General features: G+C 28.9%; 1 protein-coding gene across 1 annotated transcript; it reads left to right on the top strand.

Moving 5' to 3' along the window:
• Positions 1 to 1,049: 1,049 nt before the first annotated feature.
• On the top strand, positions 1,050 to 3,678 carry LOC100260288 (methanol O-anthraniloyltransferase). Its single transcript, XM_002271567.5, has 2 exons — positions 1,050 to 1,765; positions 2,456 to 3,678. The coding sequence occupies exons 1-2, from the start codon at positions 1,319 to 1,321 to the stop codon at positions 3,356 to 3,358; spliced, it is 1,350 nt and encodes a 449-aa protein (XP_002271603.1). The 5' UTR covers positions 1,050 to 1,318; the 3' UTR covers positions 3,359 to 3,678.
• Positions 3,679 to 19,490: the final 15,812 nt, after the last annotated feature.

The raw sequence follows: 19,490 nt of genomic DNA, 5'->3' as shown, positions 1-19,490 counted from the left end.
TTATAAGATAATATTATTTTAAAATAAATTGAGATGTATGTGAGTTATAAACATATTATATTTCATTGTTAAATTTTTTTAAATATTAGCATTTTTAATGAAAAATATGATATTAATATTAATTTAGAAAATTAATAAATAAAAAATATCTAGAATGTGGGCTCCTCTTCGTTTAAATTTTCATCTCATGTTAGCGTCAACATGGACTAGCACATGAGATTCCCAATTGACTCGTTGAGATGGGTTTTAAATTGGTGCCACGTGTGGAAAAAAAGTTGATAAAACTTTATTATAAAATCAAGAAGAAAATTATTTTGTTGAAAAAACAAAAAGATGGAGACTTGTTTTAAATGATCACGTGTGCCTTTTAGGGAAAATAGATAACGAGATGACTTTATGAAATTTTGAATAAAATGAGCATAAGGGTGATTTTGACATTTATTATAAAAGTTGGAATTTAAAAAAAAAATATATATTTGTATCAACCTAGTTTAATCTCTTTAGGTATCTACCTAGTTTATGATTTTTTAAGACAATAGTATTTCAAATTAATGCATACTCATCTTCTTATTCCTTTTTGGCCGACCATTTCTTCTTTTCATTCTTAGGAATCCTACTAAAATATTTTAAAAAATTTGTGAATGAGTAATTAAATAATCATCTAGAAATGCACTTTTATATTTAGCACTTGAAAATGTAGGAATAAAAAAAAAATGTTTATAATTTTAGGGTTGGATGGTTTTTAAAACATGTAATATTATACCTTTGAACATCCTTAAGGGTGTTCGACCTTACGATTTTGAACATTAATAAAAACGTTTAGTCTTTCACGTCTGGATGCCCACCATCACTTTTTTTTTTCTCACTTTTTCTAAAGTCTTAAACTCTAAATCACTTTTTAATAATTCCTAAATATTCCCCCCACTATTTTTATAATAAATATTTGTTTATAATTATATAAATAATTAATAGCCCTTAAAATACATTTACATAAAACAAACATACTTGTAATATATGAATATAAAACGAAAATATATGAGAGCTTGCTTAATTCAAACACCTTTTTGATGACAAACAAACTTAGGAGAATAAGTTTTTACCTTAAGAGAAAAATACAAGTGAAACACACTTGAAGTTCTACCTCTCATCTACACCGTGTCATAGGCTGAGCAAGATGGTCGGCCACGTTATTGGAGTGCAGCATTAGACTATAAATATCAGCTACCTTCTTCTCAAAGCATACCATCACATAAACTCCTGCAATTTTCTCTTGTCATTGTTTCTATATTCTATCGACAAACTCCTTGCCTGGAAGGACATGGCATCATCGTCGTCTCCTCTAGTATTCTCGGTTAACCGGTGTGATCCACAGATTGTTCGGCCTGCAAACCCTACCCCGCGAGAGGTGAAGCAGCTTTCTGATATAGATGATCAAGAAGGCCTTCGCTTTCAAATTCCTGTGATAATGTTTTACCGAAACAATCCTTTAATGGATGGAAAAGACCCTGTAAAGGTCATTAGAGAAGCTCTAGGTAAGGCGCTTATATACTACTATCCATTTGCAGGCAGGCTGATTGAAGGGGATAACAGAAAACTCATGGTGGACTGCACCGGTGAAGGGGTCTTGTTCATTGAAGCCGATGCGGATACCACACTTGAGAATCTTGGTGATGCAATTCAGCCAATGTGTCCCTGCTTTGAGGAGCTTCTGTATGATGTCCCTGGCTCCACGAGAATTCTTGGTTCCCCTCTTATCTTAATTCAGGTAAATAATTTCCATTATAAGAAGGTATTTGGTAAATCAATGACTTAATATGATTTAACGACTTTATTTAAATTAACTCAATATTACAAATTAAAGTTATTTTTAATTCTAGGCATTAAGTTGAAATAATTCATTTAGGTGATGTTTGTTTTTTTTAACTTAATACCAAATATAATTTACTTTAACATTTTAGATGATTTAATTTTAATTTTTTTTTTACTTATGATTTATTTTAAAAAAAAATTTATAGAATAAAAAAACCAAAATATTTGATTTTTTTGTTAAATGTTAAAAATAAATTTTTGAGACCACATACGAGTATATTTTAGAATTATGATTCGACATGCATGCATGACCTATTTTTTATAATAAATATTTAATGTATCTACGATACTATAAATATGAATATTTTATAAACAAATTTACTATTTAAAATTAATGAAAATAAATATTAATTAAAATTAATGAAGGTAAATATATCAATTTGATGATTTAAAACAAATTTTAGGTAAACCCACCAATCTAGTATTTAACCTAAAAAATAGATAATTCATTTTAAGTTAGCAACTTAAAAATAATTTAACTTAAACTAAGTTTTAAGTTATTAAATAATAAGTAGTAAGTTTCATTACAAAATCACTGGATGTTGCTTAAGCATATACTGATGAAGACTACCTTTGTAAAATGCAGGTGACCCGATTGAGGTGCGGGGGATTTATATTTGCACTGCGTCTAAACCACACATTGTCTGATGCAGCTGGTTTGATTCAATTCCTCAACACCATAGGCGAGATGGCTCAAGGTCTGTCCGTGCCATCTCTGCTGCCCATATGGCAAAGAGAGCTGTTAAATGCCCGAAATCCGCCACAAATAACCCGTATACATCATGAATACGAGAAGGTAACCAACACCAAGGGCACACTAATGGCCATGGACGAAAATAATTTGGTTCATCGATCCTTCTTCTTTGGCCGTGAGGAGATAAGAGCACTTAGGAACCGACTTCCTGCAAGCCTCGGTGCCTGCTCAACGTTTGAGGTACTAATGGCATGTGTATGGAGATGCCGCACAATTGCATTTGCAGTAGACCCTGATGAGGTTGTTGGCATTTCATGCATAATCAATATGCGAGGCAAGCACGGTTTGGAACTGCCTCCAGGATACTATGGAAATGCTTTTGTGACTCCAGCTTCAATTACTAAGGCTGGAATGCTATGCAAAAATCCATTGGAATTTGCAATAAGGTTAGTGAAGAAAGCCAAGGCGGAAATGAGCCAGGAGTACATTAAATCAGTGGCAGATCTTATGGTCATCAAGGGCCGGCCCTTATTTACGCAGCCAGGGAACTATATTGTTTCAGATGTAACGCGTGCAGGGATTGGAGAGGTCGATTTCGGGTGGGGGAAGCCAGTTTATGGTGGGGTTGCCAAGGCTTCTCCTATTATTAGCTTCCGTATGTGGTTCAGGAACAGCAAAGGAGAAGAAGGGAATGTTATACCTATATGCCTGCCTCCGCCAGTCATGGAAAGGTTTGAACAGGAGCTAAAGAGAATGACCAAAGAGGCAGAGCTGTTAATTACATCCATGCCCTAAATTAAGGAGAATCTACATGGATTTTAAGAATCAAGCAGTTTAATTTGGCTTGAAGGCTTGAGTGCTGTTGAATGCTTATTTTGGCCAGTAGTGTGAGACATTCATCCTTTTAGGAAAGGAACTGAGCTATGGATTTCCATGCAGTGTTTGCAAGTATAAACATGCCTTGATAAACTCTATTTGTTTGGGGATGCATGCAAGCATTTATATCTCTTTTGAAGAGAGCTATAGGCTAGGAAGACAAAAGGGTAGGTCTTCTTGGTGATCAATTTGTGTTTGCTATACCTTTTGAGAAATATAAATTTTGATGTAGTGTCAAAGTTCAAAGTTGTGGAAGGTATCTTCTTGATGAAATATAATGCAACAATAAAAGCATCAACCTAAAAATTTGAAGCCAAGTTTGTTAGAAACATCATTGCTAATTTATCATAACCCTTCTCATGGAAATGCAAGCTAATGATGTGATGACCCAAACCCAGAGGTTAGGACACCACGATCATTTCACAAGTCTGAAGGCTTGACATGAGACGTAGTAATTAAGCTAACAAAAAAGTTTTAGTAGAAATTTATCTTTTCATACAAAAATCTATAAATTAAATTATGACAAATCTCCCAAAAAGTAGTAGTAAAGTAAACCATCAATACAAAAAAATCCAATTATATTAGTATCATAGCTTAAGAAATAAAGGGGCTTTCTAAACCCTTCATACCCATGTCACTTATTCCCATAATCAAGTATACCTAAAAAAATTTAATAGAAGTTGTGAACTTAAAAGTTGAATAAAGGGTAGAGATCAAATACATTTATTTTTCAAAAACGAAATGGGTAATGTTTGTAATATGAGCTCAATCATACGAAATAAACTTGTATTACATGTGTTATTTTCATAAATTCTCAAATCATATATATTTTTCATTAAACATGCATATATTAAAAAAAAATAAAAATTGGTCCATTGTTAACAAAAGTGCCCAACATAGTGATACTTACGAAAACATGTAGCCTTAGATGTTCCTTACATATTAGTGGGTGGAACCAAAATCAATCTAATGGTATATCATAGATCAATAACTACCCTATTAACTAGGTTTACAAATCATTATTACCTTCACTAAGTGTAATAGAGGTCAACATAGTTTCCCTTATTGACTAGGCTCAAATAATCACAATGCACATGTAAGGCAAAATATAACTAATTCAAAAATAATTCCTAATTTTAGTACTTCAAACTTATCTAAACATTTTTTTTAGAATTTCCAAAAAATATGATTGAATTTGATAACATATTTTAACGAAATCCCCTTACCTGAATTCGATAATCCTAAAGGAATAGAGGCACAAAAATTCCCTATAAATCACCAAGACATTTAAAGGAATCCTTTATGTTAACCAAACATTTATAAACTTTATGCGAAAATAATTATTTTAAAAAACAATTTTGGATGCATAAAACAAAATAAATGTAAGTACTAAAATAATGATCATATTCTTACCTTGATCCATGATACCAATAACACTTTTGAAGTGAGATTGAGTCACCTTGTGAATTGGATTGTCAAGGTCTTCAACTCACTACTCTCATATAGTGGATGGGTCACTTGTGTGGTGTATGTTGTTAAAAATAAAATAACAAAAAAGACATTAGAATGAGAGTGTGGCTTGGGACCTCAATGTATAAAAAAATTGTACATCTTTTAGTCTTCCTATCAAAGACTATATGGGAGTTATACTCATTATTTACATCCATTATGTACAAATTAATGGGTAATGGTGGGTTATGAACTTGAATGCATCTATATAATTGCATAGGTTATACATTTCCATTTTCCTCCATTACTCATAAACATAATGTACAAAATAAATTTCATAATGATGGGGTTACAAAAGTTGTAACACCACATTCACATAAATTAAATTTTCTAACTCCCATTTGTAATTTAAGTCTTCCATACATAAGACTCTTGGATGCCCAATCAATTGATTCACCTACCTATCAATTGATACCCTTAAATAATATTCATACAAATATAATTGTATATGGCCACACATTATAGGAAAAAAGCTAACAATCTCCCACTTGGCCTACATAATTATATTTGTAATAGATTAAAACATAATATGGCCATAACAATTTCTCAAAATAGGCATCCTTTACTTTAAGATTATGTTTCATGGAACCACTAACACCAAATCATTGAAATGATTAGATCACACAACGATCCAATATTCTTCAAGGATTGTAGTACTAGCACCTCTGTTAACATGAATCAATGACTTTTATGACATTAGCAACATTAAGGTGATAATGCTAATTCATTCACATAATGGTCCCATCAATTTTTAAACATCTAGATTGTGCACAAAATGGATGTATAATAACATAATAATCATTAATATATCATAATCAAGAACTTTATTCTCATTATAATGTGATCACATACATTACACTCTCAATTAATCTAAAACTAACAAACTTGCCACCAAGCCCATGTGCACAACATAATCCATAAAAAGCTTAGGTGGAAAACCTTTTGTCAATGGATCTACCAACATGAGTGTATTTTTAATATGTTCAATAGAGATAACTCCATTTTGAACTTTCTCCCTTACAACCAGATACTTAATATCAATATGCTTTGATCCTCCTGTAGTCTTATTATGTTTAGAGAATCGCATAGCAACACTATTATCACAATATATTCTCAATGGTCTCATTATCGAATCAATAACATGAAGCCCTAAGACAAAGTTTCTCAACCATATTGCATGACATGTGGCTTCATAAATGATTGCTTATGGCTCTTCCATGAAATAGGTCCATTTGATAACATAAAAATATAGCCAGATGTAGACTTTCTAGTATCCTTACAGCCAACATAATCAGAATAAGAATAACCAATAATCTCTAGATTATTTGTTATTCTATAAGTAAGCATGTAGTCTTGCAAATAACGCAATACTTTCTTAATTGCTTTCCAATGATCAATACCTGGATTACTTTGGTATCGACCAAGCATGCCTACCACATAAGCTATGTCTGGTCGAGTGCAAACTTGAGCATACATGATACTCCCTACTGCAGAAGCATAAGGAATTTTGTCCATTTGTTTCTTTTCAAGATCATTTTTGGGACATTGAAGTTCACAAAATATGTCCCCTTTCACAACGGGAGCAACACTGCTAGAACAATTTTGCATGTTGAATATTTTAAGAACTTTTTCAATATAGTTCTTTTGGGATAATCCTAATAATCCACGTGATCTATCTCGATAAATTTCAATTCCTATCACATATGTGAATCTTTTAAGAACTTTTTCAATATTGTTCCCAATGCTCCTCACAAAATGATAAAAATCCCATAAGTTATGCCCTAAGGATTCACCCACAATAACAAAACATCCAAAGGCGTGCTCTAAGAAAATAAAATATGTAGATGTACAAGATATTTCCACCATATCCAAACTTTCATGTTAAGGTTAATTTCTTCTTTTCAAATCTTCATCAAAATAACTCTAGGTTTAAGATTTATGAATTCTAGATTCCCATAAACACCGATTTATTTATTTACATGTTTTTCTATTAATTATTTCTTTTTCTTTTTAAAACTAAAATAACAATTGCATTCTAAGGAGAAGTAAAATATTTTGGAAGTAAAACTATTACCTAAAAGTTTTCTTTGAAAAAAGAAAAATATCACTCTTCTTTACCTTGGGTCTAAAATCCTAACTTGCCTATATTCTTCATTCTCTAAAGCATCTAAAAGAGTTTTAATAACTAATTAGAACGTGTTTTAGGATTTTTATGTTATTATTATTATTATAAATGATTTTTTTTTTGTTATATTTTTTTCTTCTGGCTTACAATCCAAAATTTATGCTTATAGGGCATTAACCCTTGAGTGTTACATCCTCTCTTCCTTAAAAAATGTATAGTCCTTTAAACTAGGCGTACTTGAATATTAAAAAGGTATGGATATATTTTTTTTAATATCCTCTTCTAGTTTCCAAGAAGCTTCCCTTTTCAAATTATTACTCTATTGAACTTTTACTAATTTGACTATAACACATCGAAGAACCTTACCCATCTCATCAGCAATTCGAACAAACTCATATATCAAAATTTATGCTAGTTGAAAAGGCTCAATTACCACTATGTGAGAAGGATCATGCACACACTTTCTCAAAGTTGATACATGAAAAACATCATGAATCCTCCCTAATCTTTGGGACAAGGCAACTTGATAGGCTAAAGTGTCAATCTTCTCCAAAATCTCGAAAGGTCCCACATATATATGACTTAGCTTTCCTTTCTTCCAAATCTCATCACTATTTCCATAGGTGAAACCTTAAAAAAGACATGATCTTCAACCTCAAAACTCTAACTTATACCTTTGATTATTTACATAGTTTTTTTTTGCTGAATTTGAGAAATTTTTAGCCTCCATTTTTGAATGATTACTCCATTGAACTTTCACTAGCTTGACTATAACATGTCGAAGAACCTTACCCATCTCATCAATAATTCAAACAAGGAACTCCTCATAAATCAAAATTTCTACTAGTTGGAAAGGCTTAATTTCCACTATGTGAGAAGGATCATGCACACACTTTCTCAAAGTTGATAGATGAAAAACACCATGAGTCCTCTCTAATCTTGGGAAAAAGGGAACTTGATAGGCTAAAGCGTCAATCTTCTCCAAAATTTCAAAAGATTCCATATATATAGGACTTAACTTTCCTTTCTAAAAAACTCATTACTGTTTCCATAGGTGAAACCTTGAAAAACACATGATCTCTAAACTCAAAACTCTAAGTTATGCCTTCAAGTATTGACATAGCTTTTTTATCGACTTTAACTAGTTTTTTTTGTCATTATCTAATCAATGCAACTTTTTCTATTGTCACTTGAACTAGCTTTAGACCTAAGAGTTTTCTCTCACCATTTTTAACTCAACAAATCAAGGGCTTAACCTTCTTGTTCAAATATTAAGAAAAATCATTCTAGACCCTGAATCATTATGGTACATACAAACTATCTTAGGTATCTTTAAATCTATTGGAATGAAAGCCAATAAAACAAAAAATAGATCTAGTTGCTCAAGAAAAATAGTAATTGCAATATGGACATTCCTAGATTGATTCTAGTCGGTAAAGAGTAGGCATGGATCTTGAATATCTTATGATCTTTTGTGCAATGGCTTTCTTTCTTAGATCCTAGCATATAAGGATGGAGGAATCCTCTCTATGGAGATGGAGGCTAGTGTTCTTCTCTTTAGAAGACTAAATGAAAAGTGTTTAACCTTAAACCATTAAAGGAGTTTATGTAGACTCCTTTGTGGGCTTAAGTCACTTAAGCCCATCTTGGCCTTGACTCACTTAATCTAGCCCACTAGGTAATGATTAATTAATTAAATTTATTGGGTTCCAATTAATTAATTATCATAGTCCAAAAAGACCATTCATAAGCTCTTTTACAACCTAAAATATTTACCAGAATGCTCTTATGTACACATATAATAAACAACCCAATTATCTTTAAATAATGTGTCACCAAGGAATATGAGATAGAGGGTAGACCATTAAGACCGTAGGAAAATACTAGCTCCTTTAGAATCGAATTCTAAAATTATCTCAACATCCCAATATATTCTAGTACTTTATGATATTAAATCTTAGGTCTATGACCTACTAATCATTGCATGTAAGATCCCCATTAACTGGGGTCTATAATTTAATGAGGAGAATAATATCAATCTCTCAAAATTACCTCTATAATCCTTGAGTCTGAAATCCTCCTATTATGTGATCAACTTGTTGGAATAGACCCTAAAAGCATGACATGATGTAATAATAAATGAAATTCATTAATATTTATATTATGATTCTAGTTCTCCTTTTTTTATTCCATTTATGCATTATATATGTTGAACATTTAGACCTAACATCTTTTGCATTGTACATAATGGGTGCATTAGGAGTTGCATGAAAATCTTAGTCATGGATTCCTTATAAGTAGATGATTTGTTCACAACTAGTTCATGGACTTAGGTAATCCATTTGTGGCGTTAGTATAATAATTCTTATTGGAGGAATGATTGTCGTGATCATTGGGATAGGTTTCCCATGGGGAGTCCACTAGTGTGTATGGTTGCACATTGGACATGACCTATGGCGAATCATGACATTAGCTATCGGGTAGTCATAATTCACCAAGCTACTATACTATGTGGACTCTCAACCTTGACAAGATATTAATCTTATGCTGAGGTCATCAGGAAACTTTGACCTATAGGTGAGACCCTAAGGTGGTTGTATGTTCCCTACAAATTAGGTCATTGTTGATAGAGATTGGTGGCAATAGGTATTCTTAATAAAGACACCAAGATATCTCATAGGATTGAGATAGTGTGTCCCCTTAGGTGATCATAAGGACACGTGATCATGAAATTTGTGGCTATAGTAATTCCTTAAGTGGAATTTGACATATACTCTTGTGAGATAGAGTATGTCAATTGATTACATAGAGGATTTGACCTATAGGTGAGACCCTAAGATGGTTATATATTCCTTATGAATTGGGTTGTTGTTGACAGAGTTTGGTGGCAATAGGTATTCTCAATAAAGACACCGTGATATCTCATAGGATTGAAATAGTGTGTCGTCTTATGTGATCATAAAGACATGTGATCATGAAATTTATGGCTATAATAATTCCTTAAATGGATTTTAACATATCCTCTTGTAAGGTAGAGTATGTCAATTGATTACATAAAAGGAAGATTTGTAACTCTAGGATTGGAGAGGTAATCTTTAAAGGTTAATAACATATAACTTGTTAGATTACGAACACCAATTCATGGGGAGTCTACATGCAATGGATAGTAGAACAAGGACATGAGTTATGTCTTGTTGTAATTTCATAGGATACTAGAGTGTAATGGATTCTTTGTAATAGGAAGTCGAGTCAATTTTAGAATCGGATTATAAGGGAGTTAACATTTTCCTATGGGCCCCAGTGGTCCCCATTCAAATTCTTGATTCATGGTGACACGATTTTGAGGGTATATTTGGGTTTTTGATTAATATATGCATAAGGGTGTTTTAATAGCAATGAAAGGTTGCATTGGATCATATGAATGGTTTTTCTGAACTAGGCTAATTAATTAGTTGGAGCCCAGTAAGGCTAATTAATTAATTAGAATATAATAAGGCTAATTGATTAATTAGGACCTAAGTGGGCTAGATTAAGTGATTCCAGTCAAAGTTGAGCTCAAGTCACTTAAGCTCATAGGAAAACATATATAAATTCCCTTAGGAGTTTAAGGCTTTAGTTTTATGCTCTTCATTTTGAGATTCCGTAGAGAAATCCTAGCCTCCCTTTCTAGAAAGAATACTACCCTTCTCTAGGGCCTAGATCTGTCAGAGAGAGTAATTATGCAAAAGGTTGCTTAGTTCTTGAGGCTTGTGATTCACTTTATAGGACTTCATTGAATGGAATTAACTTGAGAATATATGAATTGGGGGTATGATCTCTATTATTTCTAAATCTATGTTATTTATGGTTTTTATTGCCACATTTTCCCATTGCGAATAGATCTAAAGAGCCTTGGAATAGTAGCATGTACCTGATTACTACCAAAAAGTGCTATTTTGTAGACCTAATTATAATGGTTTTAAGCACCTTTGAGTAGTAATCATATTCATTTAACCCAATTAATTCATTAAGGTCCTTAGTAATTGGTTTTAACCATTTTGTGGCAAGTTTACATGTTTTTATCAGCTTATGAATCAATTCAAGCATGCCAAATGATGGAGGAGCTACTTGGACAAGTTATGGCAAAGCTTTTGGAAGCTCAAATTCATGAAGAACCAAGCTTTGGAGCTCCATATCCCTTTGCCAAAGTCGTTCAAAGTATGCAAGGAAAGAACAATGGAAAAGAGGAAAAGCAAGCAAAGTGAAGAGAAGCAAAAAGGACAGCAGCTTCAGTCTTCTTTCACACTTTTGGAGCACTTCCCGAAGTCCATTTTTTACATTCTATATACCATTTCAAAGCTCTGGAAGTCAAGAATCCAACGCTTCAAACCGTGTATAATTTGGAGCTGAAATGAGGAAGATATGGCCTTCGGAAGCCAACTGCTCCAGGTTGTGCGAAAATTTAATATATTAATAATTTAAAATTATTAATTATGTCTTATTTAGTATTTGAAAAGAAATAATAGATTATATATAACAACATATTAAACCATATATAAATTTTATATATATATATATTAATTTGAAAAAGAATAACATATTATATATATGATATTAAATAAAATTATAGGTTAATTTTATTTTATTTTATTTTTTAAAAAATACTATTTTAGCATATGTTAGAAACATAAAAATATTAACATCTTTATCATTTTTTGGGTTAAAAATTAATAATAAATATTTAAACTAATAATTTTTCATAATATTTTATTTAAATTGAATAATTAATAAAGTTTAACTTTTTAAAAATGAGTCAAAATTTTCATTCCATGTACTCATTTAGAATTGAATTATCAACATAATATTATAAAAAAAATTATTTTATATGTAATTAATTAGATTGGTTTTTTAATTTCAAAATTATTTTTCAAAATTAAAAAATTCAAGAAATAATTTAAAATCATTAATTATGTCTTATTTAGTATTTGAAAAGAAATAATAGATTATATATAGCAACATATTAAACCATATATAAAGATTATATATATATATTAATTTGAAAAGGAATAACATATTATATATATGATATTAAATAAAATTATAGGTTTATTTTATTTTATTTTTTAAAAAAAAAATACTATTTTAGCATATGTTAGAAACATAAAAATATTAACATCTTTATCATTTTTGGGGTTAAAAATTAATAATAAATATTTAAACTAATAATTTTTCATAATATTTTATTTAAATTGAATAATTCATAAAGTTTAACTTTTTAAAAATGAGTCAAAATTTTCATTCCATGTACTCATTTAGAATTGAATTATCAACATAATATTATAAAAAAAATTATTTTATATGTAATTAATTATATTGGTTTTTTAATTTCAAAATTATTTTTAAAAATTAAAAAATTCATGAAATAATTTAAAATTATTAATTATGTCTTATTTAGTATTTGAAGAGAAATAATAGATTATATATAGCAACAATATTAAACCATATATAGAGAGTATATATATTAATTTGAAAAGGAATAACATATTATATATATGATATTATAATAAAATCATAGGTTTATTTTATTTTATTTTTATTAAAAAAAATACTATTTTAGCATATGTTAGAAACATAAAAATATTAACATCTTTATCATTTTTTGGGTTAAAAATTAATAATAAATATTTAAACTAATAATTTTTCATAATATTTTATTTAAATTGAATAATTAATAAAGTTTAACTTTTTAAAAATGAGTCAAAATTTTCATTCCATGTACTCATTTAGAATTGAATTATCAACATAATATTATAAAAAAAATTATTTTATATGTAATTAATTAGATTGGTTTTTTAATTTCAAAATTATTTTTAAAAATTAAAAAATTCATGAAATAATTTAAAATTATTAATTATGTCTTATTTAGTATTTGAAAAGAAATAATAGATTATATATAGCAACATATTAAACCATATATAAAGTTTATATATATATATATATATATATATATATTAATTTGAAAAAGAATAACATATTATATATATGATATTAAATAAAATTATAGGTTAATTTTATTTTATTTTATTTTTTAAAAAATACTATTTTAGCATATGTTAGAAACATAAAAATATTAACATCTTTATCATTTTTTGGGTTAAAAATTAATAATAAATATTTAAACTAATAATTTTTCATAATATTTTATTTAAATTGAATAATTAATAAAGTTTAACTTTTTAAAAATGAGTCAAAATTTTCATTCCATGTACTCATTTAGAATTGAATTATCAACATAATATTATAAAAAAATTATTTTATATGTAATTAATTAGATTGATTTTTTAATTTCAAAATTATTTTTAAAAATTCAAAAATTCATGAAATAATTTAAAATTATTAATTATTTCTTATTTAGTATTTGAAAAGAAATAATAGATTATATATAGCAACATATTAAACCATATATAAAGATTATATATATTAATTTGAAAAGGAATAACATATTATATATATGATATTAAATAAAATTATAGGTCAATTTTATTTTATTTTTATAAAAAAAATACTATTTTAGCATATGTTAGAAACATAAAAATATTAACATCTTTATCATTTTTTGGGTTAAAAATTAATAATAAATATTTAAACTAATAATTTTTCATAATATTTTATTTAAATTGAATAATTAATAAAGTTTAACTTTTTAAAAATGAGTCAAAATTTTCATTCCATGTACTCATTTAGAATTGAATTATCAACATAATATTATAAAAAATTTTATTTTATATGTAATTAATTAGATTGGTTTTTTAATTTCAAAATTATTTTTAAAAATTTAAAAATTCATGAAATAATTTAAAATTATTAATTATATCTTATTTAGTTTATAAGATATATGACAACGATATTTGAAAATGAATAACAAATTATATATAGCAACAATATTCAATTATATATAGAGATTACATATATTAAATTGAAAAGGAATAATATATCATATAAATTAGGAACACTTGACTTCCATGAAGATTTGCAGGACTAAATCCTATTAAATCAAGTAATAAAAGTATCAGAAGATTTGCTATCTGCTTCTAACCTATTCTATGATTGAATTAAATTATTCAATATAAGTCTACACTAAACTAAAAAACACACCACATTAATTGTGGTTTCAAGTTTTCTGACATGACCTAATCAAGTGGGTATAAGAGAATAGCAAACTGATTCCGAAGAAGCAAGCACCTATGCGCATCAGCGTTCAAAAAATCGGCCGAGTTCGGTACGACTCGACCGAGTCGTATCCGCCTCGAAGTGAACTGCGACGAGTCCGACAACAGATACCAAGACTCAGCCTGAATCGGTTGGACTCGGATGAGTCGACCGATATTCCGAGTTAACTCGGTCATCTCGGGGAAAAAAATTCAATAGATTCTCTGCAAAAAGCCCCCAACAAATCTTGATTTTTCAGAGAAATCAGAGATTCCTCTGCAAAAGAAAACCTATGAAAATTAAAAAAAAAAAACCCGTGAAGATTTGAAACAAACCTGTGAGTCCGTGACCCTTTCAAAAGCCTTTAAAAAGAGGCTTGGTTGAAGAAATCCACCATTGCCGGAGTCTATAATCTTCATCTTTGGTGCGGTGCCTGGTGGAAGGTAGCAAATCGTGGTCCAATAGTCTGAGAGCAAGAGGCTGCATCTTCGTGGTTTGGGGAAGAAGACAGAGGGCTGCATCAGTGCATCAGAGCATCTTCGTGGTGTTGTTGTGTTGGGGAAGAAGAAGAAGAGGGCAAAACGTCTTCGTGGTGTTGCTGTGTAGGGGCTGTTGCTGTTTTGGGGAAGAAGAAGAAGATAGAGGCAAAACGCGGTTTTGCTGGGGAAGAAGAAGAAATAGAGGGCAGGGGGTTAGGGCAGCCTGGGCAGGGGGTTTGACTGGTAGGTAACAAATTAATATATGAATTCATTTGAAATAAGCACCTCACAAACTCAGTGGAGTATTAATGCCTACATCAGTTTGCTGCTCTCTTATACCCTCTTGATTGGGTTGTGTCAGAAAACTTGAAACCACAATTAATGTGGTGTGTTTTTTAGTTTAGTGTAGACTTATATTTAATAATTTAATTCAATCATAGAATAGGTTAGAAGCAGATAGTGAAATCTTCTGATACTTTTATTACTTGATTTAATAGGATTTAGTCCTGCAAATCTTAATGGAAGTCAAGTGTTCCTAATTTATATGATATATTATTCCTTTTCAATTTAATATATGTAATCTCTATATATAATTGAATATTGTTGCTATATATAATTTGTTATTCATTTTCAAATATTGTTGTCATATATCTTATGAACTAAATAAGATATAATTAATAATTTTAAATTATTTCATGAATTTTTTAATTTTTAAAAATAATTTTGAAATTAAAAAACCAATCTAATTAATTACATATAAAATAATTTTTTTTTTATAATATTATGTTGATAATTCAATTCTAAATGAGTACATGGAATGAAAATTTTGACTCATTTTTAAAAAGTTAAACTTTATGAATTATTCAATTTAAATAAAATATTATGAAAAATTATTAGTTTAAATATTTATTATTAATTTTTAACCCAAAAAATGATAAAGATGTCAATATTTTTATGTTTCTAACATACTAAAATAGTATTTTTTTTATAAAAATAAAATAAAATAGACCTATAATTTTATTTAATATCATATATATAATATGTTATTCCTTTTCAAATTAATATATATATAATCTTTATATATGGTTTAATATGTTACTATATATAATCTATTATTTCTTTTCAAATACTAAATAAAACATAATTAATAATTTTAAATTATTTCAGGAATTTTTTAATTTTTAAAAATATTTTTGAAATTAAAAAACCAATCTAATTAATTACATATAAAATAATTTTTTTTTATAATATTATGTTGATAATTCAATTCTAAATGAGTACATGGAATGAAAATTTTGACTCATTTTTAAAAAGTTAAACTTTATTAATTATTCAATTTAAATAAAATATTATGAAAAATTATTAGTTTAAATATTTATTATTAATGTTTAACCCAAAAAATGATAAAGATGTTAATATTTTTATGTTTCTAACATATGCTAAAATAGTATTTTTTTTTTTATAAAAATAAAATAAAATTAACCTATAATTTTATTTAATATCATATATATAATATGTTATTCCTTTTCAAATTAATATATATAATCTTTATATATGGTTTAATATGTTGCTATATATAATCTATTGTTTCTTTTCAAATACTAAATAAGACATAATTAATAATTTTAAATTATTTCATGAATTTTTGAATTTTTTAAAATAATTTTGAAATTAAAAAACCAATCTAATTAATTACATATAAAATAATTTTTTTTATAATATTATGTTGATAATTCAATTTTAAATGAGTACATGGAATGAAAATTTTGACTCATTTTTAAAAAGTTAAACTTTATTAATTATTCAATTTAAATAAAATATTATGAAAATTTATTAGTTTAAATATTTATTATTAATTTTTAACCCAAAAAATGATAAAGATGTTAATATTTTTATGTTTCTAACATATGCTAAAATAGTATTTTTTTTAATAAAAATAAAATAAAATAAACCTATGATTTTATTATAATATCATATATATAATATGTTATTCCTTTTCAAATTAATATATATACTCTCTATATATGGTTTAATATTGTTGCTATATATAATCTATTATTTCTTTTCAAATACTAAATAAGACATAATTAATAATTCTAAATTATTTCATGAATTTTTTAATTTTTAAAAATTTAATGTACAAGAAATTGTCTTGAATACTTTAAAAATATCACTCAATTTTCTATTAGTATAAATAAATTTACATTATATTAGTGACAAAAAATTTCCCTATTACTCAATTACATTAATACTATATTGCAAAATTAAATTACTATACAAAATTAATCATTATTGAAATTTTTTTCTTCAAATAATCATAAATGATTTAATAATACAGAATGAAGGGTATGCATTTACATGGTCAATTACATTGATTTTAATTTTAAAAACATATAAATAAGTGGAAAACAAAAGATGATGAACTTAGGTGAGATCGTGTTTATTGCTTTTTTAGTACAATTTATTTTTATATGGCAACAATATGAAACATATAAGTGAGTGGAAAATTGAATATTATAATTCTTATATAAATGTGTTTATATATATTCAATTTGAAAAGTAAATTGTTTTCCTTTTATACATGGTTAGGTTAAAATTTCAAAATGGCTTCAAAACATGATATTGGTTGGGAGCATGCAGAACCTATTGGTGGTAGTAGAAGAACCACAAAGTGTAAATATTGTGGGAAAGTTATACATGGCGGTATAACAAGATTAAAGCAACACATCACACATATATCTGGACAAGTGGAAGGATGTCCACGTGTACGGGTAGAAGTGTCACATAGTGTTAGACAACATATGTCTAATACTTCAAAAGAAAAAGCATAGTTAAAGAAAAAAAAAGAATGACTTTTGAATTCCTTAAATAGAGATAATTTCTATGAAATTGATGAGGGTGATTCTGATGATGAAATTGAGGAAGTTGCTATGGCTGATTTTGAAAGAAGACAAATGAAACAAGCAATGAAAGAAAGTCGTCGAATTTTTTAAGAAGGTGGACAAGAGCATCAGCAAGGTGGTAGTTCCTCACAACCTTCTAATGCTAGGATTAAGCACAGACTAACACGTAGCTTCAGTGTAAGAGAAGGAGCTAGCATACCTCTAGAAGGAATTGATCCCTACATGTTCCCATCAAAGCAGAAATCAATAAAAAGCTTGTTTTCTACTGAAGGCGTGAAGAAAGTGGGTAAAACTATTTCTAAATTCTTTCTCTTTAATGGAATACCCTTTAATGCAGCTGACAGTGGGCCTTACTATCAATCAATGATTGATACCATAGCAGAAGCAGGTCCAGGCATCAAGGGTCCCACGGGATACCAAATTGGAAATACATATTTAGAAGAGGAGGTGCAAGAACTTGAGGTATACATAACAACATTGAAGGCTAAATGGCCTATATATGGGTGCACAATCATATGTGATGGTTGGAGTTCTAGGACTAGAAAGCCTATCATCAATTTCATGATTTATTGTGATAGAAGTATGATATACCATTCTTCAGTTGACACTACCAACATACCTAAGACAGCAGACTACATCTTTTCCCTTATGGATAAAGTTGGAGAGGAGGTTGGGGAGGAAAATGTTGTTCAAGTAGTCACTGATAATGAGGCAAGTTTTAAAGCAGCCGGTATGTTGTTGATGGAGAAGCGAAAGCATTTGTTTTGGTCTCCTTGTGCAGCCCACTGTATTGATTTAATGCTTGAAGATATTGGAAGCATGAAGCAGATTAAGGAGACATTAGATCAAGCTAAGATGATCACAGGATTTATTTATAATTGCTTAAAAGTGGTGAATTTGATGAAAGTGTTCACCAAGGATAGAGATCTGTTAAGGCTAAGAATAACCCGTTTTGCCACTGAATTCATTTCACTTGAGAGTCTTATACGTTATGAGGGTGATTTGAAGAGAATGTGCACATTAATTACTTCTTTAACTTCCTTCAAGAAAGAACCATCTTGGGCATATTAATTACTTGAGAACCACCTATGGTGTTTTGTGCTTATGCTTGCACCATAGCTATTTTGACGTAACATTGAGACAAAGAATGGATCTGTGGTAACCAAAGAGGAGTGCCTCACAAAAGTCTTTTTGCCTTAACCGAGCTAGGTCCTTGGCATAGGTGCACCTTCAATAAGAACCAAATTTTTTTTTCATATGTGAATCACTACCTTTGTATTATTGAACAGTTTATAGCTTCATTCAATTCTACTAATTTTGCTGTTAATTTCATGGTTACAGTTTTCTAGCATTCATCTCTTTGTATTGATACCATCAGCAAGAGAGAATGCAATCAGCCTTATTACTGTAAGCATCAGTAACTCTGTTTTCCTTCATCCTTTTTTTCCTCACATATTTTCTAAACTTATTGTGTTGTCTGTGTGCTTGGGGGCAAGGGCTGCAAAAGGGAGTGTATTGTGTGCTATATTATTAGTCACTTTATTCATGGGATCCCTGCAAGAGGCCAACAGCCTTGGAGGCTCTTCAGCATCTTTTCTTCTAGATATCCTTTTTGGGAATTTATTCAATGATATAGTGTCCGATCTAGCAATATGCCTTGTTGCCTTTCTCTGAGTCTAGGATGTGGTGATACCCAGTTATTTGACTAATTTACACTGTTCTGTTTGTGGCAGAGTTGATGCACTTTGGTTGATGAAATGCTTTTGGTTTCCAGTTTCTGGATGTGATGTGTGAATATGATTTTTTTTTCCTAACCTTGCAGGTGAAACAAAGGGAGCTTTGGAGTA

This window comes from Vitis vinifera, chromosome 9 (genome assembly GCF_030704535.1).
Source record: "Vitis vinifera cultivar Pinot Noir 40024 chromosome 9, ASM3070453v1".
Lineage (NCBI taxonomy): Eukaryota > Viridiplantae > Streptophyta > Magnoliopsida > Vitales > Vitaceae > Vitis > Vitis vinifera.
The sequence above is the reverse complement of the archived record's forward strand: the minus strand, read 5'-3'. Positions and strand labels throughout refer to the sequence as shown.